This window comes from Pseudophryne corroboree, chromosome 1 (assembly GCF_028390025.1).
Source record: "Pseudophryne corroboree isolate aPseCor3 chromosome 1, aPseCor3.hap2, whole genome shotgun sequence".
NCBI lineage: Eukaryota > Metazoa > Chordata > Amphibia > Anura > Myobatrachidae > Pseudophryne > Pseudophryne corroboree.
The window spans coordinates 453,877,975-453,904,109 of NC_086444.1; the positions used below are offsets into that span (position 1 = coordinate 453,877,975).

At 49.1% G+C, this 26,135-nt stretch overlaps 1 protein-coding gene across 1 annotated transcript in view; it reads right to left on the reverse strand.

The window, feature by feature from the left end:
* The window catches only part of PSME2 (proteasome activator subunit 2), a 32,372-nt gene extending 14,003 nt beyond the window's left edge, over window positions 1-18,369 (reverse strand). Inside the window, exons 1-3 of the mRNA XM_063913641.1 lie at window positions 17,636-18,369; window positions 7,483-7,515; window positions 4,947-5,009 (exon numbers count right to left, since the gene is read on the reverse strand). Coding sequence (XP_063769711.1) covers window positions 4,947-5,009; window positions 7,483-7,515; window positions 17,636-17,683 — 144 coding nt within the window. The 5' untranslated portion in view covers window positions 17,684-18,369. The remainder of the gene's footprint in view (window positions 1-4,946; window positions 5,010-7,482; window positions 7,516-17,635) is intronic.
* Window positions 18,370-26,135: the final 7,766 nt, after the last annotated feature.

Consider the following 26,135-nt stretch of genomic DNA (forward strand, 5'->3'; position numbering starts at 1 on the left):
AACTTCAGGTACTGAAGCCAGTTCTTTCTGGAAGAATATCGACAGGGCCGAAATTTGAACCTTAATGGACCCTAATTTTAGGCCCATAGACAGTCCTGTTTGCAGGAAATGCAAGAAACGACCCAGTTGAAATTCCTGTGTAGGGGCCTTCTTGGCCTCACACCACGCAACATATTTACGCCAAATGCGGTGATAATGTTTTGCGGTTACTTCCTTTCTGGCTTTTACCAGAGTAGGGATGACTTCTTCTGGAATGCCCTTGTCCTTCAGGATCCGGCGTTCAACCGCCATGCCGTCAAACGCAGCCGCGGTAAGTCTTGGAACAGACAAGGCCCCTGCAGTAGCAGGTCCTGTCTTAGAGGTAGAGGCCACGGTTCGTCCGTGAGCATCTCTTGAAGTTCCGGGTACCAAGACCTTCTTGGCCAATCCGGAACCACGAGTATAGTTCTTACTCCTCTCCTTCTTACGATTCTCAATACGTTCGGTATGAGGGGCAGAGGAGGGAATACATACACTGACTGGTACACCCACGGCGTTACCAGAGCGTCCACTGACATTGCCTGAGGGTCCCTTGACCTGGCGCAATATCTGTCCAGTTTTTTGTTTAGACGTGACGCCATCATGTCCACCTTTGGTCTTTCCCAACGGTTTACAATTTGGTGGAAGACTTCTGGGTGAAGTCCCCACTCTCCCGGGTGAAGGTCGTGTCTGCTGAGGAAGTCTGCTTCCCAGTTGTCCACTCCCGGAATGAACACTGCTGACAGTGCTATCACATGATTTTCCGCCCAGCGAAGAATCCTTGCAGTTTCTGCCATTGCCCTCCTGCTTCTCGTGCCGCCCTGTCTGATTATGTGGGCGACTGACGTGATGTTGTCCGACTGGATCAACACCGCCTGACCCTGAAGCAGAGGTTTCGCTTGAATTAAGGCATTGTAAATGGCCCTTAGTTCTAGAATGTTTATATGAAGAGATGTTTCCATGCTTGACCACAAGCCCTGGAAATTCCTTCCCTGTGTGACTGCTCCCCAGCCTCTCAGGCTGGCATCCGTGGTTACCAGGATCCAATCCTGAATGCCAAATCTGCGGCCCTCTAGTAGATGAGCCCTCTGAAGCCACCACAGGAGAGACACCCTTGTCCTTGGCGACAGGGTTATCCGTTGATGCATCTGAAGATGCGATCCGGACCATTTTCCCAGTAGATCCCACTGAAAAGTTCTTGCATGGAATCTTCCGAATGGAATCGCTTCGTAAGAAGCCACCATTTTTCCCAGGACCCTTGTGCACTGATGCACTGAGACCTGTCCTGGTTTTAGGAGGTTCCTGACTAGCTCGGATAACTCCCTGGCCTTCTCCTCCGGGAGAAACACCTTCTTCTGGACTGTGTCCAGAATCATTCCTAAGAACAGTAGACGTGTCGTTGGAATCAGCTGCGATTTTGGAATATTTAGAATCCATCCGTGCTGACTTAGCACTACCTGAGATAGTGCCACTCCGACTTCTAACTGTTCCTTGGTTCTTGCCCTTATCAGGAGATCGTCCAAGTAAGGGATAATTAAGATGCCTTTTCTTCGTAGAAGAATCATCATTTCGGCCATTACCTTGGTAAAGACCCGAGGCGCCGTGGACAATCCAAACGGCAGCGTCTGAAACTGATGACGACAGTTTTGTACTACAAACCTGAGGTACCCTTGGTGAGAAGGATATATTGGGACGTGGAGATAAGCATCCTTGATGTCCAGCGACACCATATAGTCCCCCTCTTCCAGGTTCGCTATCACCGCTCTGAGTGACTCCATCTTGAATTTGAACCTTTTTATGTAAGTGTTCAAAGATTTTAGATTTAATATTGGTCTCACCGAGCCGTCCGGCTTCGGTACCACAAATAGTGTGGAATAATACCCCTTCCCCTGTTGTAAGAGGGGTACCTTGATTATCACCTGCTGGGAGTACAGCTTGTGAATGGCTTCCAGAACTGCCTCCCTGTCGGAGGGAGACTTTGGTAAAGCAGACTTCAGGAACCGATGAGGAGGAAACGCCTCGAATTCCAGTTTGTACCCCTGTGATACTACCTGTAGAATCCAGGGATCCACTTGCGAGTGAGCCCACTGCGCGTTGAAATACTTGAGACGGGCCCCCACCGTGTCTGAGTCTGCTTGTAAAGCCCCAGCGTCATGCTGAAGACTTGGCAGAAGCAGGGGAGGGCTTCTGCTCCTGGGAAGCGGCTGCATGGTGCTGCCTTTTTCCTCTTCCTCTGCCCTTGGGCAGAAAAGAGTGACCTTTTGCTCGCTTGTACTTATGGGAACGAAAGGACTGAGTTTGAAAAGACTGTGTCTTTTTCTGTTGATGTGAAGTAACCTGGGGTAAAAAGGTGGATTTTCCAGCCGTTGCCGTGGCCACCAGGTCTGTTAGACCAGCCCCAAATAACTCCTCCCCCTTATACGGCAATACTTCCATGTGCCGTTTGGAATCTGCGTCCCCTGACCACTGTCTGGTCCATAATGCTCTTCTGGCAGAGATGGACATTGCGCTTACTCTTGATGCCAGGGTACAAATATCCCTCTGCGCATCACGCATATATAGCAATGCATCCTTTAAATGTTCTATAGTTAACAGAATATTGTCCCTATCCAGGGTATCAATATTCTCAGTCAGGGAATCCGCCCATGCGACTCCAGCACTGCACATCCAGGCTGATGCGATTGCTGGTCGCAGTATAACACCAGTATGTGTGTATATACTTTTCAGGATATTTTCCAGCCTCCTATCAGCTGGTTCTTTGAGGGTGGCCGTATCAGGGGACGGTAACGCTACTTGTTTAGATAAACGTGTGAGCGCCTTATCTACCCTAGGGGGTGTTTCCCACCGTGCCCTAACCTCTGGCGGGAAAGGGTATAGTGCTAATAACTTATTAGAAATTAGCTGTTTTTTATCGGGGGAAACCCACGCTTTATCACACACCTCATTTATTTCCTCAGACTCAGGAAAAACTATTGGCAGTTTTTTCACACCCCACATAATACCCGCCTTTGAGGTATTTGTAGTGTCAGAGAGGTTCAATGCCTCTTTCATTGCCGTGATCATGTAACGTGTGGCCCTAAAGGACATTACGTTTGTCTCGTCACCGTCGACACTAGATTCAGTATCTGTATCTGGATCCGTGTCGACCCACTGAGGTAGCGGCCGTTTTAGGGCCCCTGAGGGTGTCTGAGACGCCTGAACAGGCACTAATTGATTTGCCGGCTTTCTCATGTCGTCAACAGTTTTTTGTAAATTGCTGACATTATCACTTAATTGCTTAAACACAATCATCCAGTCAGGTGTCGACTCCCTAGGGGGTGACATCACTAACACAGGCAACTGCTCCGCCTCCACCTCATTTTTCTCCTCATACATGTCGACACACGCGTACCGACACACAGCACACACACCGGGAATGCTCTGATAGAGGACAGGACCTCACTTAGCCCTTTGGAGAGACAGAGGGAGAGTCTGCCAGCACACACCCAGCGCTATATATATACAGGGATAACCTTATATAAGTGTTAATCCCTTATAGCTGCTGTTAATCTAGTTATTTGCTGCCAAAATGCCCCCCCTTCTCTTTTTTACCCTGAATCAGATGCAGTACTGCAGGGGAGAATCAGGGAGCCGTCCTTCCAGCGGAGCTGTGAGGGAATAATGGCGCCAGTGTGCTGAGGAGATAGGCCCCGCCCCTTCACGACGTCCTTAACTCCCGCTTTTTTGTGTAAAATGGCAGGGGAAAAAATACATCCATATAGCCCTGGAGCTATATGTGATGTATTCCTTTTGCCAGCTAAGGTATATGTGTGTTATATTGCGTCTCAGGGCGCTCCCCCCCAGCGCCCTGCACCCTCAGTGACCGGAGTGTGAAGTGTGCTGAGAGCAATGGCGCACAGCTGCGGTGCTGTGCGCTACCTTAGTCTTGAAGACAGGATGTCTTCTGCCGCCGCTTTCACCGGACCTTCGTCTCTTCTGGCTCTGTAAGGGGGACGGCGGCGCGGCTCCGGTGACCCATCCAGGCTGAACCTGTGATCGTCCCTCTGGAGCTAACGTCCAGTAGCCTAAGAAGCCCAATCCACTCTGCACTCAGGTGAGTTCGCTTCTTCTCCCCTTAGTCCCACGATGCAGTGAGCCTGTTGCCAGCAGGACTCACTGAAAATAAAAAAACCTAACTAAACTTTTATTCTAAGCAGCTCTGGAGAGCTACCTAGTTTGCACCCTTCTCGGCCGGGCACAAAAATCTAACTGGCTTGGAGGAGGGTCATAGGGGGAGGAGCCAGTGCACACCACCTGATATCTCAAGCTTTTATTTTGTGCCCTGTCTCCTGCGGAGCCGCTATTCCCCATGGTCCTTACGGAGTCCCAGCATCCACTTAGGACGTTAGAGAAATAATATTAATAATTATACACTATAGCATACCTCCCAACTGTCCCGATTTTCGTGCGACAGTCCTGGTTTTTTTTTTAGGTCTGTCCCTCCTGCGGACCGCAGTGTCCCGCGGTGGCGGGGGGAGGAGTTTGGAGACTCCCTATCACTCACTGCTCTGTTCAGTTCAGAGCAGAGCAGCGGTGAATAGACGCTGTGCGCATGCGCACAGCGTCTATTCCAGTGAGGCAGAGGGACTGGGGGCATGGCCAGCAGCTCACAGAGCGCTGGGTATGCCCCCACTGTGACTGAAATGGGAGGCGTGGCTCGCGATCGCCCCCTTTCCGTTAGGCTACGCCCCCTTTTATTCACCACGCATGAAGTCCCGGGTCGCAACCTCCAGATGTTGGGAGGTATGCCTATAGTGTGAATAGAGGTTTTGCCCATACCGAAATCACTACATTCTGTACATGCTTAAGCCTACATAAAGCACAAAGGTACACCGCCTCATTTCCACAATACATTGTGGAATCTGTCTAACACACATATCACTAATGACCTTGAGAAGTTTATCCAGGTACTGAATCTTCTCCGGGACAAATTCTGACAGGAAGCTCTGGACCTGTAGAGAGATTCTCAATGCAAAATCAGTGCTATCACAGAATACTGCGTTATAGGTATGGCAATGAGGTGACATGGGTGCACAACTATCCATGGTGCATAACAATTTGTGACTGCTCTATAAAGAAAGCTGTGCATAATGGAACAAACATTTGTTAAGGGAGCAATATCAAGTAATAGACATGGATGGTGCAGTTGCACAAGGCTGGGACGGCACAGAGCTGTACCTCAATATTGGTCTGGTCCTGCAAGAGGTAAAGGGGCCCATTTATCATTTATCGCATTTGCAATCTGGGCGCAATATTAACACCCAAGAGCACATTGCAGAATGCGATCGCATGGGGCTCTTTGCATATTTGATATTGGTAAATCTGGCAGCATTGCATCCCCCATAGGACCCTGTGGGGGATGCAGCTGTCAGCGGGAATAGAGGGATTGCAGCAGGTATCGGAGATATCTGCTGTGGTCCCTCCTTCATACATTCTGGTGATACTTAAGATTTGTGGCTAACCCCGCAAATATTGGTTGATAAATGGGCCCCAAGGTGAGTTGTGTGTTGTAATGAATAGGATGTAATGTAAAAGCCTTAACAGCTCTGCAAAAAGTACTTGAGGTATATAAATGAAGTGATGAGGTGTGGTGACAAAAATGTAAGCTGTCTACACAATGGCGGAGATTCAGGGATCTATTCATGAAGCAGTGAATAGAGTGGGGAAAAAGGACCAGTGGAGAAGTTGCCCATGGCAACCAATCAGCTTTGGAGGAAGCCTTTATCAAGTACAGTCTATAAAATGTAAGGGATATGCTGATTGGTTGCCATGGACAACTTCTCCACTGGTCTGTTTCTCCACTGTTTTCACTGCTTCATGAATAGACCCCTTAATTAGCTTCAAAGTTCCACTAAGACTTAGCATGCTAATAAAACATGTTATTTGGAAAGAAAGTCTTGTTCAGTTTTTGTTCACACCTCATACAGATGTGAGCAAGCACAAGGTATACCTCCCATAACTGCTGCACTGTGGGCAGCCGTATATCACGGAACCTCGTGTATAACTTACTTTCCCCAGTGAGTTATTTTGACAATTTGTCTTTATAAAGCTTTTTCTCAGATATCATTGATAGTGTAGATCTAAAATGACCAGCAACTCAAACCAAAATGTGACCAAGAACATAAGAAAATATAGTAGGTCAGTAGCTGCTATTGTCTGACTGCAATACTCTATTTGCACATATACAATATTGGTATCCAGACACACTTGTACTGGAACAGCCATTGTGTGGGCTGTTTTAAATGCAACAATCCCATTCTGTAATCCTTAAAGACTAGTGTATCAGTAAAGTGGTCCCTGTCTATTAAACCAGCACAGGTAGGAGAGTTTACTGGGCAGATGAAACAAGTAACTAGCAGATGCAGAGAAATACAATATGAGAAAGTAAAGCTTCCCAAACATCTACTTCAGCTAGGTACAAACTTGTACAATCATACTTCAGAGGCGATTTTACTTATGATTACATGATCCCATTCAAGGTGCTGGTACCTGCATACACACCTTTACGTTTAGTTGCGATACACCAATCTCATCTGTCTAAAATATGTGCTGAAAAGGTTGTGGCTGTGCAGTGTTGGAGGAGCATCGGCAGAAGCGTTGGACAGAATGGGCGAAAGTGCGGACACACTTCAAATTTTCTCCAAAATTGTACCATTGTATCTGATGAATATTAGGAAGTCCATAAAACCTGATCTATAGATGAGCCAAGTTTTATTCTGATAAAACCTAACCGGAGGTGCGTACACACTAAGATATCTCAAGAATGGATCGGAAATCAAAAGAATTCTCTGATTATTGTAAAGTTGTGTACCTAGCTTTAGCCTGATACCTTCGCAGTAAACAAGAATGGGCCTGATTCAGCGTTGTAAGCAACACCAATAGTGAGAAAACTGCGCACTCACGGAATGTGTATTGCGCGTGTGTAGCTCTCCATCAGCGACATTGCTCCCAGTGCCCCCAAGCTGCAGCATGATTGACGTTTATGGGCGGGGCGGGGCTGGCTACTGGGCAAGTTTATTAAAACAGGGCTGTGTTATACTCGTATTGAAGGTGTGCTGAGACTAGGGTCAGCATCTTCCGATGCAGATTTCCTGGTCCTAGCAGAGCAGTTCCATCGCCCAAGTCTAGATGTGCTCAGATGGGCGATGGTAATACAGTACTGTGTCTTCTGAAGCAGCACTCAGATCTGTAATGCCGGCAGAAGGAGTCTTTTTTTTATTGGGCACCTCCTGTGGCATTAGCATAACTTACCAGTAGCAGCTGTGACAACTGTAAACAATAGCCGTAAAGAACAATAAATCAGGCCCAATATACAATATCAATAATGGTGCTTTACTCACAGAATGCAGTGACAGTGATAGATGTATCTTTACCCAACATGATGGGATTCATTTCATAGAAAGAGTAAATAGAATTTTTTGTTACCTGATTGTAAAGATTTGCTGAGAATCCATCCACCTATTAATACAAATAAACAAATCATATATAAGCTTACTGTGTACAGAGAAATTATATAACTAATACCCCTTTTCCACTGACATAAAAATCCTGGGTTTTTGGCAGTGGAAAAGGGTTTGACCGGATCCTCTACCCAGGCCCCCAACCTTGCTCTTTACCCAGGTTGGGCTGAGGACCTAGTCATTTACCAGGTGATAGATCCAGCAAGGTAAGAGCATAATAAAAACTGCTTATAAAACCACCAGGTGATTCACAACTATTCCATTCAAATCATGCACTTACTGTACTGTGTTGTTTGTAGACTATACTAGTGCCGTATTGATATATACATCACCATATATACCTTCCATACCACACCTAAGGGAAGGTATATATGGTGATGGTATATATCAATACGGCACTAGTATAGGCTACAAACAACACAGTACAGTAAGGGGTGTGGTATGGAAGGTAGATAGTAACTAGGTCGACAGTGTCTAGGTCGACCACTATTGGTCGACAGGGTCTCTAGGTCGACAGGTCAAAAGGTCGACATGAGTTTTTAATGGGGAGTTTTTGTCGTTTTCTTCGTAGAGTGACCGGGAACCCCAATTAGTGCACCGTGTCCCCTCACATGGCTCGCTTCACTTGCCATGCTTCGGGCAAGGTTACCGTTCTCAATTGTAGTCCATATGGATCGTTAAGTATGAAAAGGTTAAAAAATAAATAAAAAAAAGTTCAAAAAAAGAAAAAAAAATAAGAATTTACTTACCGATAATTCTATTTCTCATAGTCCGTAGTGGATGCTGGGAACTCCGTAAGGACCATGGGGAATAGCGGCTCCGCAGGAGACTGGGCACAAAAAGTAAAAGCTTTAGACTAGCTGGTGTGCACTGGCTCCTCCCCCTATGACCCTCCTCCAAGCCTCAGTTAAGATACTGTGCCCGGACGAGCGTACATAATAAGGAAGGATCTTGAATCCCGGGTAAGACTCATACCAGCCACACCAATCACACCGTACAACTCGTGATCTGAACCCAGTTAACAGTATGATAACCGTAGGAGCCTCTGAAAAGATGGCTTCCAACAATAAACAACCCGATTTTTTTGTAACAATAACTATATACAAGTATTGCAGACAATCCGCACTTGGGATGGGCGCCCAGCATCCACTACGGACTACGAGAAATAGAATTATCGGTAAGTAAATTCTTATTTTCTCTGACGTCCTAGTGGATGCTGGGAACTCCGTAAGGACCATGGGGATTATACCAAAGCTCCCAAATGGGCGGGAGAGTGCGGATGACTCTGCAGCACCGAATGAGAGAACTCCAGGTCCTCCTCAGCCAGGGTATCAAATTTGTAGAATTTAGCAAACGTGTTTGCCCCTGACCAAGTAGCTGCTCGGCAAAGTTGTAAAGCCGAGACCCCTCGGGCAGCCGCCCAAGATGAGCCCACCTTCCTTGTGGAATGGGCTTTTACAGATTTTGGCTGTGGCAGGCCTGCCACAGAATGTGCAAGTTGAATTGTACTACAAATCCAACGAGCAATCGTCTGCTTAGAAGCAGGAGCACCCAGCTTGTTGGGTGCATACAGTATAAACAGCGAGTCAGATTTTCTGACTCCAGCCGTCCTGGAAACATATATTTTCAGGGCCCTGACTACGTCCAGCAACTTGGAGTCCTCCAAGTCCCTAGTAGCCACAGGTACCACAATAGGTTGATTCATGTGAAACGCTGAAACCACCTTAGGGAGAAATTGAGGACGAGTCCTCAATTCCGCCCTATCCGAATGAAATATCAGGTAAGGGCTTTTATAGGATAAAGCCGCCAATTCTGATACGCGCCTGGCTGAAGCCAGGGCCAACAGCATTACCACTTTCCATGTGAGATATTTCAAATCCACTGTGGCAAGTGATTCAAACCAATGTGATTTTAGGAACCCTAAAACTACATTGAGATCCCAAGGTGCCACTGGAGGCACAAAAGGAGGCTGTATATGCAGTACCCCTTTGACAAACGTCTGAACTTCAGGCACTGAAGCCAGTTCTTTCTGGAAGAAGATCGACAGGGCCGAAATTTGAACCTTAATGGATCCTAATTTTAGGCCCATAGACAATCCTGCTTGCAGGAAATGTAGGAAACGACCCAGTTGAAATTCCTCCGTAGGGGCCTTCTTGGCCTCACACCACGCAACATATTTTCGCCAAATGCGATGATAATGTTTTGCAGTTACATCCTTCCTGGCCTTGATCAGGGTAGGGATGACTTCATCTGGAATGCCTTTTTCCTTCAGGATCCGGCGTTCAACCGCCATGCCGTCAAACGCAGCCGCGGTAAGTCTTGGAACAGACAAGGTCCCTGCTGGAGCAGGTCCTTCCTTAGAGGTAGAGGCCACGGGTCCTCCGTGAGCATCTCTTGCAGCTCCGGGTACCAAGTTCTTCTTGGCCAATCCGGAGCCACGAGTATCGTTTTTACTCCTCTCCTTCTTATGATTCTCAGTACTTTTGGTATGAGAGGAAGAGGAGGGAACACATATACCGACTGGAACACCCACGGAGTTACCAGAGCGTCCACCGCTATTGCCTGAGGGTCCCTTGACCTGGCGCAATATCTGTCCAGTTTCTTGTTGAGACGGGACGCCATCATGTCCACCTTTGGTTTTTCCCAACGGTGTATAATCACTTGGAAGACTTCTGGATGAAGTCCCCACTCCCCCGGGTGGAGGTCGTGTCTGCTGAGGAAGTCTGCTTCCCAGTTGTCCACTCCCGGAATGAACACTGCTGACAGTGCTATCACATGATTTTCCGCCCAGCGGAGAATCCTTGCAGCTTCTGCCATTGCCCTCCTGCTTCTTGTGCCGCCCTGTCTGTTTACGTGGGCGACAGCCGTGATGTTGTCCGACTGGATCAATACCGGTTGACCCTGAAGCAGAGGCCTTGCTTGACTTAGGGCATTGTAAATGGCCCTTAGCTCTAGGATATTTATGTGAAGAGACGTTTCCATGCTTGACCACAAGCCCTGGAAATTTCTTCCCTGTGTGACTGCTCCCCAGCCTCTCAGGCTGGCATCCGTGGTTACCAGCATCCAATCCTGAATGCCGAATCTGCGGCCCTCTAGAAGATGAGCCTTCTGTAACCACCACAGGAGAGATACCCTTGTCCTTGGAGATAGGGTTATCCGCTGATGCATCTGAAGATGCGATCCGGACCATTTGTCCAGCAGATCCCACTGAAAAGTTCTTGCATGGAATCTTCCGAATGGAATCGCTTCGTAAGAAGCCACCATTTTTCCCAGGACTCTCGTGCACTGATGCACTGACACTTGTCCTGGTTTTAGGAGGTTCCTGACTAGCTCGGATAACTCCCTGGCCTTCTCCTCCGGGAGAAACACCTTTTTCTGGACTGTGTCCAGAATCATCCCTAGGAACAGTAGACGTGTTGTTGGAATCAGCTGTGATTTTGGGATATTTAGAATCCACCCGTGCTGACGTAGCACTACCTGAGATAGTGCTACTCCGACCTCTAACTGTTCCCTGGACCTTGCCCTTATCAGGAGATCGTCCAAGTAAGGGATAATTAATACGCCTTTTCTTCGAAGAAGAATCATCATTTCGGCCATTACCTTGGTAAAGACCCGTGGTGCCGTGGACAATCCAAACGGCAGCGTCTGAAACTGATAATGACAGTTTTGTATCACAAACCTGAGGTACCCTTGGTGAGAAGGGTAGATTGGGACATGGAGATAAGCATCCTTGATGTCTAGAGATACCATATAGTCCCCTTCTTCCAGGTTCGCTATCACTGCTCTGAGTGACTCCATCTTGAATTTGAACCTTTTTATGTAAGTGTTCAAAGATTTTAGATTTAAAATTGGTCTCACCGAGCCGTCCGGCTTCGGTACTACAAACAGCGTGGAATAATACCCCTTTCCCTGTTGTAGGAGGGGTACCTTGATTATCACCTGCTGGGAATACAGCTTGTGAATAGCTTCCATTACTGCCTCCCTGTCGGAGGGAGACGTTGGTAAAGCAGACTTCAGGAACCGGCGAGGGGGAGACGTCTCGAATTCCAATTTGTACCCCTGTGATACTACCTGCAGGATCCAGGGGTCCACTTGCGAGTGAGCCCACTGCGCGCTGAAATTCTTGAGACGGCCCCCCACCGTGCCCGAGTCTGCTTGCAGAGCCCCAGCGTCATGCTGAGGACTTGGCAGAAGCGGGGGAGGGCTTCTGCTCCTGGGAAGAGGCTGCATGGTGCAGTCTTTTTCCCCTTCCTCTGCCCCGGGGCAGGAACGAGCGGCCTTTTTCCCTCTTGCCCTTATAGGGACGAAAGGACTGGGTTTGAAAAGACGGTGTCTTTTTCTGCTGAGAGGTGACCTGGGGTAAAAAGGTGGATTTTCCAGCCGTTGCTGTGGCCACCAGGTCCGATAGACCGACCCCAAATAACTCCTCCCCTTTATACGGCAATACTTCCATATGTCGTTTGGAATCCGCATCACCTGACCACTGTCGTGTCCATAACGTTCTTCTGGCAGAAATGGACATCGCACTTACTCTAGATGCCAGGGTGCAAATATCCCTCTGTGCATCTCTTCAGTCAGGGAATCCGACCAAGCCACTCCAGCGCTGCACATCCAGGCTGAGGCGATCGCTGGTCGCAGTATAACACCGGTATGTGTGTATATACCTTTTAAGATATTTTCCAGCCTTCTATCAGCTGGTTCCTTGAGAGCGGCCGTATCAGGAGACGGTAACGCCACTTGTTTTGATAAGCGTGTGAGCGCCTTATCTACCCTAGGGGGTGTTTCCCAACGTGCCCTAACCTCTGGCAGGAAAGGGTATAGTGCCAATAATTTATTAGAAATCAGCAGTTTTTTTTTTTTTAATTCATCTGACTCAGGAAAAACCACTGGTAGTTTTTTCACACCCCACATAATACCCTTTTTTGCGGTACTTGTAGTGTCAGAAATTTTCAATGCCTCCTTCATTGCCGTGATCATGTAACGTGTGGCCCTACTGGACATTACGTTTGTCTCGTCACCGTCGACACTGGATTCAGTATCCGTGTCAGGGTCTGTGTCGACCATCTGAGGTAACGGGCGTTTTAGCGCCCCTGACGGTGTCTGAGACGCCTGAACAGGCACTAATTGATTTGTCGGCTGTCTCATGTCGTCAACAGTTTTTTGCAAAGTGCTGACATTGTCACGTAATTCTTTAATTACTACCATCCAGTCAGGTGTCGACTCCCTAGGGGGTGACATCACTAACACAGGCAATTGCTCTGCTTCCACATCATTTTCCTCCTCATACATGTCGACACAATCGTACCGACACCCAGCACACACACAGGGAATGCTCTGATAGAGGACAGGACCCCACTAGCCCTTTGGGGAGACAGAGGGAGAGTTTGCCAGCACACACCAGAGCGCTATATATATATATATATATATATATATATATATATATACAGGGATAACCTTATATAAGTGTTACTCCCTGTTATAGCTGCTGTATTTATATATTAGCTGCCAATAGTGCCCCCCTCTCTGTTTTACCCTGTTTCTGTAGTGCAGGACTGCAGGGGAGAGTCAGGGAGCCGTCCTTCCAGCGGAGCTGTGAAAGAAAATGGCGCTTGTGTGCTGAGGAGAAAGGCTCCGCCCCCTTCACGGCGGCCTTTTCTCCCGCTTTTTTCAGGAAACTGGCAGGGGATAAATGCATCCATATAGCCCAGGAGCTATATGTGATGCATTTTTTTTAGCCATATAAGGTTTTTATATCGTTTTTATTGCGTCTCAGGGCGCTCCCCCCCAGCGCCCTGCACCCTCAGTGACCGGAGTGTGAAGTGTGCCGAGAGCAATGGCGCACAGCTGCAGTGCTGTGCGCTACCTTATTTGAAGACAGGAACGTCTTCTGCCGCCGCTTTCTCCGGACCTCTTCGCTCTTCTGGCTCTGTAAGGGGGCCGGCGGTGCGGCTCCGGGACCCATCCAGGCTGAACCTGTGATCGTCCCTCTGGAGCTAATGTCCAGTAGCCAAGAAGCCCAATCCACTCTGCAGTCAGGTGAGTTCGCTTCTTCTCCCCTTAGTCCCACGATGCAGTGAGCCTGTTGCCAGCAGGACTCACTGAAAATAAAAAACCTATTTAAACTTTTACTTCTAAGCAGCTCAGGAGAGCCACCTAGCTTGCACCCTTCTCGTTCGGGCACAAAAATCTAACTGAGGCTTGGAGGAGGGTCATAGGGGTAGGAGCCAGTGCACACCAGCTAGTCTAAAGCTTTTACTTTTTGTGCCCAGTCTCCTGCGGAGCCGCTATTCCCCATGGTCCTTACGGAGTTCCCAGCATCCACTAGGACGTCAGAGAAAAGGGTGAAAAACTCATGTCGACCTTTTGAGCTGTCGACCTAGAACATGTCGACATAGAGATACTGTCGACCTAGAAACACTGTCGACCAATAGTGGTCGACCTAGATAGTGTCAACCTAGTTACTGTCGACCTAGAGACCGGATCCCCCTTCCCTTAGCCCTGTAGTATTGTATTTATGCTCTTATACCCTGTTACTGTGAAACGTCTTCTCTGATTACCTTGTATGGCGCTGCACAGCGACTTATAAATAAAAGTGAATGATTATATACTGTACTTGTGTGTATGTATATGTATGCTATCCATACATAAATACTGTACATGCAATGTGGCTAGAAGTAAAGGTAGAACTGCACCCGTGAAAAAGTCCTATTTTTCCTTGTAATAGTTCCCATTATTCTATACCTTTACCTGAAGTCACTCCTGCTACAGATTGCACCACGTAAATAATGATAATAATTATTATTATTACTATTCATAGAAGATGGAGCGATTCAACAACGTAAGTGTTTTAGGGCGTGAAATATTTAATCTGGGCCAGTATGCCTTTTGCAATTGGCCTGTGGTGTAACAGAAAGCCTGACGTCATTAATAGCAGCCCAGCGAAGATCACATGATGTTCCATGGCACCTATTTAACCAATGGATTAGTGAAAGCAAAGGCTGCTACAAAGATGTCTGCTGTGTCACTCTAGCTCTTTCAGTCTGGTGGCGTCTGTATTGATAATTTAAATATAGACACTATTCATTTACTAGAAACCAGTGCTTTATTCATAGGCTTACCATACCATCCCTTTCAACTGGGACACTCAGGAATTACATAGATTCTATGGCTCATTAAAACCAGGTGAAATGCAAATTTGAATTAAGCCAGCCACAGAACCTGTGTGATTTATGAGTGTCCGGGTTTAAAGGGATAGCATTGTAAGCCTATTTATTCATATTATTTATCAACACTTATTTATACAGGGGAAGAGAATATATAATATGTAAAGTTATGCGTGGACCATGTAAATGCAGAAGACCAGCATTCTTCTTGGAAGATAATGGAAATTCCCTCATTGTGAATTATTTCTTCAGGGCCTCAGGTTCAGAAAACTCCCTAAAACCACTAAAATAGATTTTGCCGGGAATAACCCAAGGAGCTACTGCGATCTAAATGTCAGAAAAACGGCAATGTAAATAATCTACTACATTAAGGCCTAAAGAAGCAACATAGCAACAAGAACCTGGTCACTCAGTATTGCATCTCTTTTTCACTTTCTGGGCGGGATGTATTAACATACATCGCCGCCCCTCGCCAGTTACTGCAGCGATGTTGATCGCAAATGTACTAACATATGCGATCAACATCGCAATGCGGTGACGGAGGCCCCCCGCGATACCTGTTAGGTGGTCTGCGGGGGGTCTCCGTCACCTCCCAGGGGTCCCCACACAGACTAGATGCCGGGAAGCAGCAGCAGGCTGCCCCCGGCGCCTCCTCCTCCCCCCTGCAGCCGGAAGGACGTCCGGCTGCGTTGCTAGGGGGAGGAGGAGATTACCTTCCGGGTCCAGGGCAGCCTGGAGGAAGGTAAGCTTGGGGGGTAGGGGCGCGGCGGTGTCGGTGGGTTGCAGCAGTCGGCGAAAAGAAGCCCATAGGCTTCTATAGGGTATCGCCATCCAGAGATGGCGATACCCTGGATGCCGAAAACGCGGCGGTAGGGTGTTAGTAAATATGAAAATGCGGTAAAACCCCGGGGGTTTTACAGCATTTTTGCTTTAGTACATCCCGTCCTCAGTGTTTAACTCTATTCACAGAACTAAAGCTGGGTACATACTGCCATAATGCTATTGCCAAATAAAGATATTAGATTAGCAGGGAGCAATTGTAAACCCAAGCGTGGTAACAACACTAACACAGGGGATTATATTTTAATATCCCTTTAACACGACTCTTTCTGGGTCAGTCATTTTGTTAATTAGCCATATGTCACGTGGCTTGCGGTGTAATGTGACATATAATTGGACCTTTGTGATGAGTAAAGGGGGGTACATACGGAGATCCGTGCTTAAAATCTAAGCAATCTGACTAGATTGCTTAGAATTTAAGCACGGATCTGTCGTGTGTATGCCCCCCAGCGATAGTGATGCACGGCCCGGAGAGAGATGTGTGCTGAGCGGTCTGTGATAGATCGCTCAGCACACATCTCTTTAGTGTGTACCCCCTTAAGTTTAAGCATGGAACAATGGGGGTGATTCAGAGCCGATTGTAGATGTGCTAAAAAACCCTGCCGAGTAGCTCCCTGCGGAGGTCACGCAGCTGCCGCGACCCACCCCAGCAACGGTCCGGGCACGCCTGCATTGTCCAGACCACGCCCCCCCCCCAACACACACGGTCACGCCCCCCCCCCCAAAAGTCGTCAACATGCCCACGACCGCCTCTGCCTGTCAATCAAGCATCTCACTGTGTGCGCACGCGTAGTGCGGCCGCTTCACGTGCGCACACCACACCGGAGACCGGACTGCAAATGCAGCCGCTGCAGTGTTCCAGTCTGAATCACCCCCCAATATTATGAATGTGTAGATGGCTAGATTCCACTTAAAATTAATGAAAGTCTTGTTTTTAACAGTATTTCTGTGTTTCACAGGCCTTTAGCTCCAATAATGCAATGTCACTCCGCAGTCACATAAAAATGGAGTTAAACCTTTACATTTTTGTATTAGTGCTCACTAAATATACTATTTGGTATATTTATCAACGCTTGGAGAGGGATAAAGTGGGTAGAGATAAAGTAGCACCCAATCTGTATTGTAGAGTGTTTGAAAAAAATGACAGACTAATTGCTTGGTGCTTTATCTCTCTCCACTTTCTCTCTCTCCAAGCTTTGATAAATCTTTCCTTATGTCTTAAACCTTGCTTATACTTTGAACACATAAAATACCTCCCAACATTTTAGATATTCAAACTGGGCCCAAAAGGAAACGTGTCCTCATCAGCTATACCACGCACCCTGAATAATGACGTTTTTGGGGCATAACTACATGATCATTCACCCTCACTGGCATTGATAGCATGTCCTCCAACTTCGTGACCGCCCACGGGACACTACGGCCCGAGGTTGGGACATCGGTACAAATAGCTGGACTGTCCCATTAAAATCTGGATGGTTGGGAGGTATGCATAAATACTGCAAGCTTTATCACACTATTTGCAATGTAACCTGCATGTTTTCTCATGTAGTGCTTTTCACACCAACCTTACCATTGTCTTATAGGCCCTACACACTGGGCGATCTGACTGCAAGATATGAACGAGATAACGTTCATATCGTGCAGTGTGGAGGCAACAGTGATGAACGATGCGTGGCCCGCGCTCGTTCATCGCTGGTGCCCCGTCGGCTGTGCATGCAGGGTCGGGCAGCTCGGCGGCGGATCTTTAAATGTGTAGGGCCCTTTAAGAGTGTTTAAGATTACATGTCTGCATGTTCCCAAGCATAGAATAATTATCCAGAAGTGTATACTACAGACAACCCTTTCTAGACTCACAGCTTTGTACATTTTCAGGTCAGTGAGTAATGTACAATGTCTTCCTGTTTAAAAATATTCATGGGCCTGAGCTGATGTAAAAGCAGAGTCACTGATCTTTCACATAGAATTATCCAACATCCAAGTGAAAATCTAATTCCTAAACAAACAACTGTTACATAAACAAACTACAGTATCTGTTACATAAACATAAACTACAGTATCTCTCCCACCCCCATTTATACATTTTTTGCAGACGCTTGTTAGAAACACATTCACCTTTTCCTTGTTGGCAGGGCTAATCTTCAGGGTGCATGCTTTAGCCATCTCGTTAGATTTTATAACGTCTCTTGTCGGTCTTCTCTTTCTCCAACTCTGGATCCTGATCTCACCACCCTGTCCGGCTAACTCTTGTATATTTTTTGTCTTTACCCCTCTCCGTGAAGTCTTCCTGTATCTTCCGTCTCTCTGTGTTTGCTGCCTCCCTCTGACTCTGTAACTTTCAGTTTCTCTTTAGATTAGTGTTGCAGTTTCCGAGAAGGGGGGTGAGTGACTAGTGTAGAAGAGGGAATTTCCAGTACTAAACAGGGAGTGAGAGATTATACAATGGAGCTGATGCAGAGCGAGTACTACACGAATTCACACTGTGTTTACCCTGGACAGTGTGCTCGTCCATTATGTGCCCATGCAGATTTGCATGACTGTCTTTAATTAACAACTGGATGTGCTGAGTGTACAATTAGGCCAAGTGCATTAAGGGTGTGTTTGCCTTTTTTCCAACACATGCATACAGGTAAAAGAGACATGTGCCCAGGAAAGCTGTATTATTTGCAGGTGGACAGTTGATAATGACACAGCACTAGTTAGCATCTTGTGATTGGCTGTTTGTGGACACTTAGCTGACAGTGACTGCTGCTTTCTTCATTGCTAGCTCACGGATTATGGACCCGATTTAGTAAGGGCTGTATCACACGCACTGGTTTCTCCTGGATGGCAAAAAGCCGGACAAACTTCGTCCGGCTTTTTGCCATCCGGCAGAGTACACACAACGGCTTTGAGCCGCGTGTGATGCTGTGCGCATGCGCAGCATTAGACACGGCTTGAAAAAAAAACGTGTGTGAAAGCTCCCCTTCACACACACGGTCCACTGGGATTAGGTGAAAACCGGACCGGACCAAATTCCGGAATGCCGGACCGGATCAGCTCCCTGCAGCGACCTCTGCCGCTGGGAAGCTGTGAAAGCGCGTCCCCGTCCGGGGGGCGGGTCCGCGGACGGCCTGTCAGCGGGGAGGGAGAAATCACTGCAGACTCCCGCACGAGGCTGCTGCACTGCTAGGAGGCTGTCAGCCCTGCACAGTGGCGCTGTCTGTGCGCTGCTGTCACACGGGGAACCGCTGTGCAGGGCTGACAGCCTCCCACCTACCCCGCTGGTACTACACTCGGGCAGAGGGAGGGAGGGGGAGAACGGACATAGCTGCTGCTGCAGCTCATCTATTTCACACACTGGCTGCACGGGTGTGGTATTGAAAGTCGACAGTAACTAGGTCGACAATGTCTAGGTCGACCACTATTGGTCGACCTAGACACCCTGTCGACCTAGTTACTGTCGACCAATAGTGGTCGACCTAGACATTGTCGACCTAGTTACTGTCGACTTTCAATCCGGATCCCGGCTGCACTCCCACCTACCCCGCTGGTACTACACTCGGGCAGAGGGAGGGAGGGGGAGAACGGACATAGCTGCTGCTGCAGCTCATCTAACACACTGGCTGCATAGGCAGGTTTTTTTTCTTTTTTAGAGCAGTATAAATATATAAATAAATAATTAAAAATAAATGACCACTTGCCCATTGTTTTTGTTGGGAGGGTAGGGGGTGTGACCACGCCGCCTTTATAAAAAAATATAATTAAAACTAATATTTATGAGCAGTGCCACATGTGGTGGTGCCAAGAGGCGGGTAATCAGGTATTAATTACCCTGTCCCAGGCTGCTGGACGGACAGGGGAGTCCACATCCCCCTTCCCAAATATACTTACGCTTCGCGGTACTGGGCAGCGTCCTGTAGTGCACATGCGTCATGTTCCCAGATGTCACTGGGCAGATGGCGCCGTCGGCCGAAGAGGAGGGACCTGCTTCCGATTAAGCAACCTGGCCCCTTTGAATAAATTGCACACAATTAATACTTTAATTAATCATATCTTTCAGAGGTGTAGATACGCACCCAATTTAGGCCACACCGCATTACATTACTGGGGCCCAGCATGGCTTTCCACGCCCCTGTGGGGTGGGGCGCCGTTATATCCATTCCGGTTGGTAGAATTGGGTGCAGAACACCCAGACAAACTTATATGCTATGGGTGCCGAAATAGGACATCCTTAGATATCAGTACCAGGTCCCGGAATGGGGGGCAGACCATCTTAGATACCTGTTCCGGGTTCCGGAACAGGATGCATACCACCTTAAATAGCTGTTTCATGTGCCGGAATGGTGTGCAGGACACCCAGACAACCTTAGATAGCTGTTCAGGGAGCCGGAATAGGGCGCGGACCACCTTAGATACCTGTTCCGGGTGCCGGAACAGGGCTCAAACCATCTTAGACAACCGTTCCGGGTGCCGGAACAGGATGCAGACCACCTTAGATAGCTGTTTCATGTGCCGAAATGGTGTGCAGGACACCCAGACAACCTTAGATAGCTGTTCAGGGTGCCGGAATAGGGCGCAGAACACCTTAGATACCAGTTCCGGGTGCCGGAACAGGGCTCTAACCATCTTAGACAGCCGGTCCGGGTGCCGGAACAGGATGCCGACCATCTTAGATAGCGGTTTCATGTTCCGGAATGGTGAACAGAACACCCAGACAACCTTAGATAGCTGTTCAGGGTGCCGGAATAGGGCGCAGAACACCTTAGATACCTGTTCCGGGTGCCGGAACAGGGCTCTAACCGTCTTAGACAGCCGGTCCGGGTGCCGGAACAGGATGCCGACCATCTTAGATAGCGGTTTCAGGTGCCGGAATGGTGTGCAGGACACCCAGACAACCTTAGATAGCTGTTCCGGTTGCCGGAATAGGGCGCAGACCACCTTAGATAACTGTTCCGGGTGCCGGAACAGGGCTCTAACCGTCGTAGACAGCCGGTCCGGGTGCCGGAACAGGATGCCGACCATCTTAGATAGCGGTTTCATGTGCCGGAATGGTGTACAGAACACCCAGACAACCTTAGATAGCTGTTCAGGGTGCCGGAATAGGGCGCAGAACACCTTAGATACCTGTTCCGGGTGCCGGAACAGGGCTCAAACCATCTTAGACAACCGGTCCGGGTGCCGGAACAGGATGCAGACCATCTTAGATAGCGGTTTCAGGTGCCGGAATAGTGTACAGAACACCAAGACAACCTTAGATAGCTGTTCCGGTTGCCGGAATAGGGCGCAGACCACCTTAGATACCTGATCCGGGTGCCGGAACAGGGCTCAAACCATCTTAGACAACCGGTCCGGGTGCCGGAACAGGATGCAGACCATCTTATAGCGGTTTCATGTGCCGGAATGGTGTACAGAACACCCAGACAACCTTAGATAGCTGTTCCGGTTGCCGGAATAGGGCGCAGACCACCTTAGATACCTGTTCCGGGTGCCGGAACAGGGCTCAAACCATCTTAGACAACCGGTCCGGGTGCCGGAACAGGAGGCAGACCATTTTAGATAGCTGTTTCATGTGCCGGAATGGTGTGCAGGACACCAAGACAACCTTAGATAGCTGTTCCGGTTGCCGGAATAGGGCGCAGACCACCTTAGATACCTGTTCCGGGTGCCGGAACAGGGCTCAAACCATCTTAGACAACCGGTCCGGGTGCCGGAACAGGATGCAGACCATCTTAGATAGCGGTTTCAGGTGCCGGAATAGTGTACAGAACACCCAGACAACCTTAGATAGCTGTTCCGGTTGCCGGAATAGGGCGCAGACCACCTTAGATACCTGATCCGGGTGCCGGAACAGGGCTCAAACCATCTTAGACAACCGGTCCGGGTGCCGGAACAAGATGCAGACCATCTTATAGCGGTTTCATGTGCCGGAATGGTGTACAGAACACCCAGACAACCTTAGATAGCTGTTCCGGTTGCCGGAATAGGGCGCAGACCACCTTAGATACCTGTTCCGGGTGCCGGAACAGGGCTCAAACCATCTTAGACAACCGGTCCGGGTGCCGGAACAGGAGGCAGACCATTTTAGATAGCTGTTTCATGTGCCGGAATGGTGTGCAGGACACCAAGACAACCTTAGATAGCTGTTCCGGTTGCCAGAATAGGGCGCAGACCACCTTAGATACCTGTTCCGGGTGCCGGAACAGGGCTCAAACCATCTTAGACAACCGGTCCGGGTGCCGGAACAGGATGCAGACCATCTTAGATAGCGGTTTCATGTGCCGGAAAGGTGTACAGAACACCCAGACAACCTTAGATAGCTGTTCCGGTTGCCGGAATAGGCCGCAGACCACCTTAGATACCTGTTCCGGGTGCCGGAACAGGGCTCAAACCATCTTAGACAACCGGTCCGGGTGCCGGAACAGGAGGCAGACCATTTTAGATAGCTGTTTCATGTGCCGGAATGGTGTGCAGGACACCAAGACAACCTTAGATAGTGGTTCCGGTTGCCGGAATAGGGCGCAGACCACCTTAGATACCTGATCCGGGTGCCGGAACAGGGCTCAAACCATCTTAGACAACCGGTCCGGGTGCCGGAACAGGATGCAGACCATCTTATAGCGGTTTCATGTGCCGGAATGGTGTACAGAACACCCAGACAACCTTAGATAGCTGTTCCGGTTGCCGGAATAGGGCGCAGACCACCTTAGATACCTGTTCCGGGTGCCGGAACAGGGCTCAAACCATCTTAGACAACCGGTCCGGGTGCCGGAACAGGAGGCAGACCATTTTAGATAGCTGTTTCATGTGCCGGAATGGTGTGCAGGACACCAAGACAACCTTAGATAGCTGTTCCGGTTGCCGGAATAGGGCGCAGACCACCTTAGATACCTGTTCCGGGTGCCGGAACAGGGCTCAAACCATCTTAGACAACCGGTCCGGGTGCCGGAACAGGATGCAGACCATTTTAGATAGCTGTTTCATGTGCCGGAATGGTGTGCAGGACACCAAGACAACCTTAGATAGCTGTTCCGGTTGCCGGAATAGGGCGCAGACCACCTTAGATACCTGTTCCGGGTGCCGGAACAGGGCTCAAACCATCTTAGACAACCGGTCCGGGTGCCGGAACAGGATGCAGACCATCTTAGATAGCGGTTTCAGGTGCCGGAATAGTGTACAGAACACCCAGACAACCTTAGATAGCTGTTCCGGTTGCCGGAATAGGGCGCAGACCACCTTAGATACCTGTTCCGGGTGCCGGAACAGGGCTCAAACCATCTTAGACAACCGGTCCGGGTGCCGGAACAGGATGCAGACCATTTTAGATAGCTGTTTCATGTGCCGGAATGGTGTGCAGGACACCAAGACAACCTTAGATAGCTGTTCCGGTTGCCGGAATAGGGCGCAGACCACCTTAGATACCTGTTCCGGGTGCCGGAACAGGGCTCAAACCATCTTAGACAACCGGTCCGGGTGCCGGAACAGGATGCAGACCATCTTAGATAGCGGTTTCAGGTGCCGGAATAGTGTACAGAACACCCAGACAACCTTAGATAGCTGTTCCGGTTGCCGGAATAGGGCGCAGACCACCTTAGATACCTGATCCGGGTGCCGGAACAAGGCTCAAACCATCTTAGACAACCGGTCCGGGTGCCGGAACAGGATGCAGACCATCTTATAGCGGTTTCATGTGCCGGAATGGTGTACAGAACACCCAGACAACCTTAGATAGCTGTTCCGGTTGCCGGAATAGGGCGCAGACCACCTTAGATACCTGTTCCGGGTGCCAGAACAGGGCTCAAACCATCATAGACAAGTGTGTCGGGTGCCGGAACAGGATGCAGACCACCTTAGATAGCTGTTTCATGTGCCGTAATGGTGTGCAGGACACCCAGACAACCTTATATAACTGTTCAGGGTGCCAGAATAGGGGGCAGACCACTATAGATACCTGTTCCGGGTGCCGGAACAGGGCTCAAACCATCATAGACAACCGTTCCGGGTGCCGGAACAGGGTGCAGACCACATTAGATTGCTGTTTCATGTGCCGAAATGGTGTGCAGAACACCCAGACACCCTTAGATAGCCATTCCGGGTACCGGAATAGGGCGCAGGCCACCTTAGATAGCTGTTCCGGGTGCCGGAATAGGATGTAGACCACCTTAGATACCCATTCTGGGTTTCCGAAACGGGCAGCAGACCACCTTGGATACCTATTCTGGGTACCGTGCTAGTGTGCAGAACACAGAGACATCTTTAGATAGCCTTGTTGGGTGCCAGAATTGGACGCAGACCACCTTAGATGATCGTTCTGGGTGTTGGAACGGGGTGCAAAAACACCCATACATCCTTAGATACTCAGCACCCCCACAGCTGTGCTTCCGTCGCTGCCCCGCCAGTGTTGTACTATACCGGCTCCTGCTCACACAGTGACAGGCAGCCTGCATTGGCACGCTGCAGTGACTGCAGCATCCTGTACCACCTACGCTCCGCCCCTCCCAATTCCCAATGTCCGCAGTAGGAGAAGAACATAGCGCGGTTGACAAACCGGCAGCCAGGTGGAAGCAGCTGCTCTGGAGGCTGAAGTAAGTATAACACACACAGACACACACACACACACACACACACACACACACACACACAAACCAGGGCCCAATTCAGGACGGATCGCAATACGCAATCCAAACGCAAAAATTACTAAAAGGATGCGGTGCATGCACAGGGCCTGTCCTGCGCCCGCATTTTCTGTGTGCGCCCGCAGAAAATGCAAATGAAGTGTTCGTGGGGCAGGGTGCGGCAACGCTCCTTTTCCAAGGCAGAGACTTAGCTTTGCAGGGCCGTGGCTTGGAATTGGGGGGCGTGCCAGCATGAATGGGGTGGACATGACAGGGGCATGATTGGGGCGGCTGCGTGACGTCACACGCAGCCACCGCAATCAAAAAGATGGAGGCAGGTCCCCTGCGGTGTGATCGCAATTTCTGCTTGGAAAAGGGGGGTGGTGGAACCTGAACCAGGCCCTATATTCCACTCTGCATGTAGGACCTGGAGCAGTAATTTCTGCTAATTACTCCTCTACTGCACAGGTGGTCAGTGATGTGGTGGGAGGGTGAACACTAAACTGTAGAAAGTTTACATTGTGCTGAATGAAGGGGCCTAGGTACATGACTTCCAGGGTGGTAGGGGTTTTTTAATATGTAGGGGAGTGGTGGATAGTGGAGTGGGCTTAATATTCATCATTTTCTGGTGGGAGGGCAGCTTGCTTGACTGCAGATATCTTAAGTTCCTGGAAATAGATTTTTTTTTAACTTTGAATGAGATTAAAAAAGTAGCTATCCCCCCCTCCCCCCCCTCCTTCAGGAGGTGCTGGGGACCTGGGGATCAGAGTTCAGGAGCCAGAGCAATCCACCAACGAAAATATACAAATATATTTTCTCTAACGTCCTAAGTGGATGCTGGGGACTCCGTCAGGACCATGGGGTTTAGCGGCTCCGCAGGAGACAGGGCACAATAATAAAAGCTTTAGGATCAGGTGGTGTGCACTGGCTCCTCCCCCCATGACCCTCCTCCAAGCCTCAGTTAGATTTTTGTGCCCGGCCGAGAAGGGTGCAATCTAGGTGGCTCTCCTGAGCTGCTTAGAATAAAAGTTTAAGTTAGGTTTTTTATTTTCAGTGAGTCCTGCTGGCAACAGGCTCACTGCTACGAGGGACTTAGGGGAGAGAAGTAAACTCACCTGCGTGCAGGATGGATTTGCTTCTTAGGCTACTGGACACCATTAGCTCCAGAGGGAGTCGGAACACAGGTCTCACCCTGGGGTTCGTCCCGGAGCCGTGCCGCCGACCCCCCTTGCAGATGCCGAAGTTGAAGAGGTCCAGAGGTCCAGAAACAGGCGGCAGAAGACTTTCAGTCTTCATAAGGTAGCGCACAGCACTGCAGCTGTGCGCCATTGTTGTCAGCACACTTCATACCAGCGGTCACTGAGGGTGCAGGGCGCTGGGGGGGGCGCCCTGGGCAGCAATGTATTATACCTTTTTTATAGCTAAAATACATCACATATAGCCCTTGAGGCTATATGGATGTATTTAACCCCTGCCAGATCTCACAAACTCCGGGAGAAGAGCCCGCCGTTTTAGGGGGCGGGGCCTATTCTCCTCAGCACACGGCGCCATTTTCCTGCTCAGCTCTGCTGTGAGGAAGGCTCCCAGGCTCTCCCCTGCACTGCACTACAGAAACAGGGTTAAAACAGAGAGGGGGGGCACTTATTTGGCGATATGATTACATATGTGAAAATGCTATAAGGGAAAACACTTGTATAAGGGGTTGTCCCTGTATAATTATAGCGTTTTTGGTGTGTGCTGGCAAACTCTCCCTCTGTCTCCCCAAAGGGCTAGTGGGGTCCTGTCCTCTATCAGAGCATTCCCTGTGTGTGTGCTGTGTGTCGGTACGTGTGTGTCGACATGTAGGAGGACGATGTTGGTGAGGAGGCGGAGCAAATTGCCTGTATTGGTGATGTCACTCTCTAGGGAGTCGACACCGGAATGGATGGCTTATTTAGGAATTACGTGATAATGTCAACACGATGCAAGGTCGGTTGACGACATGAGACGGCCGGCAAACAAATTAGTACCTGTCCAGGCGT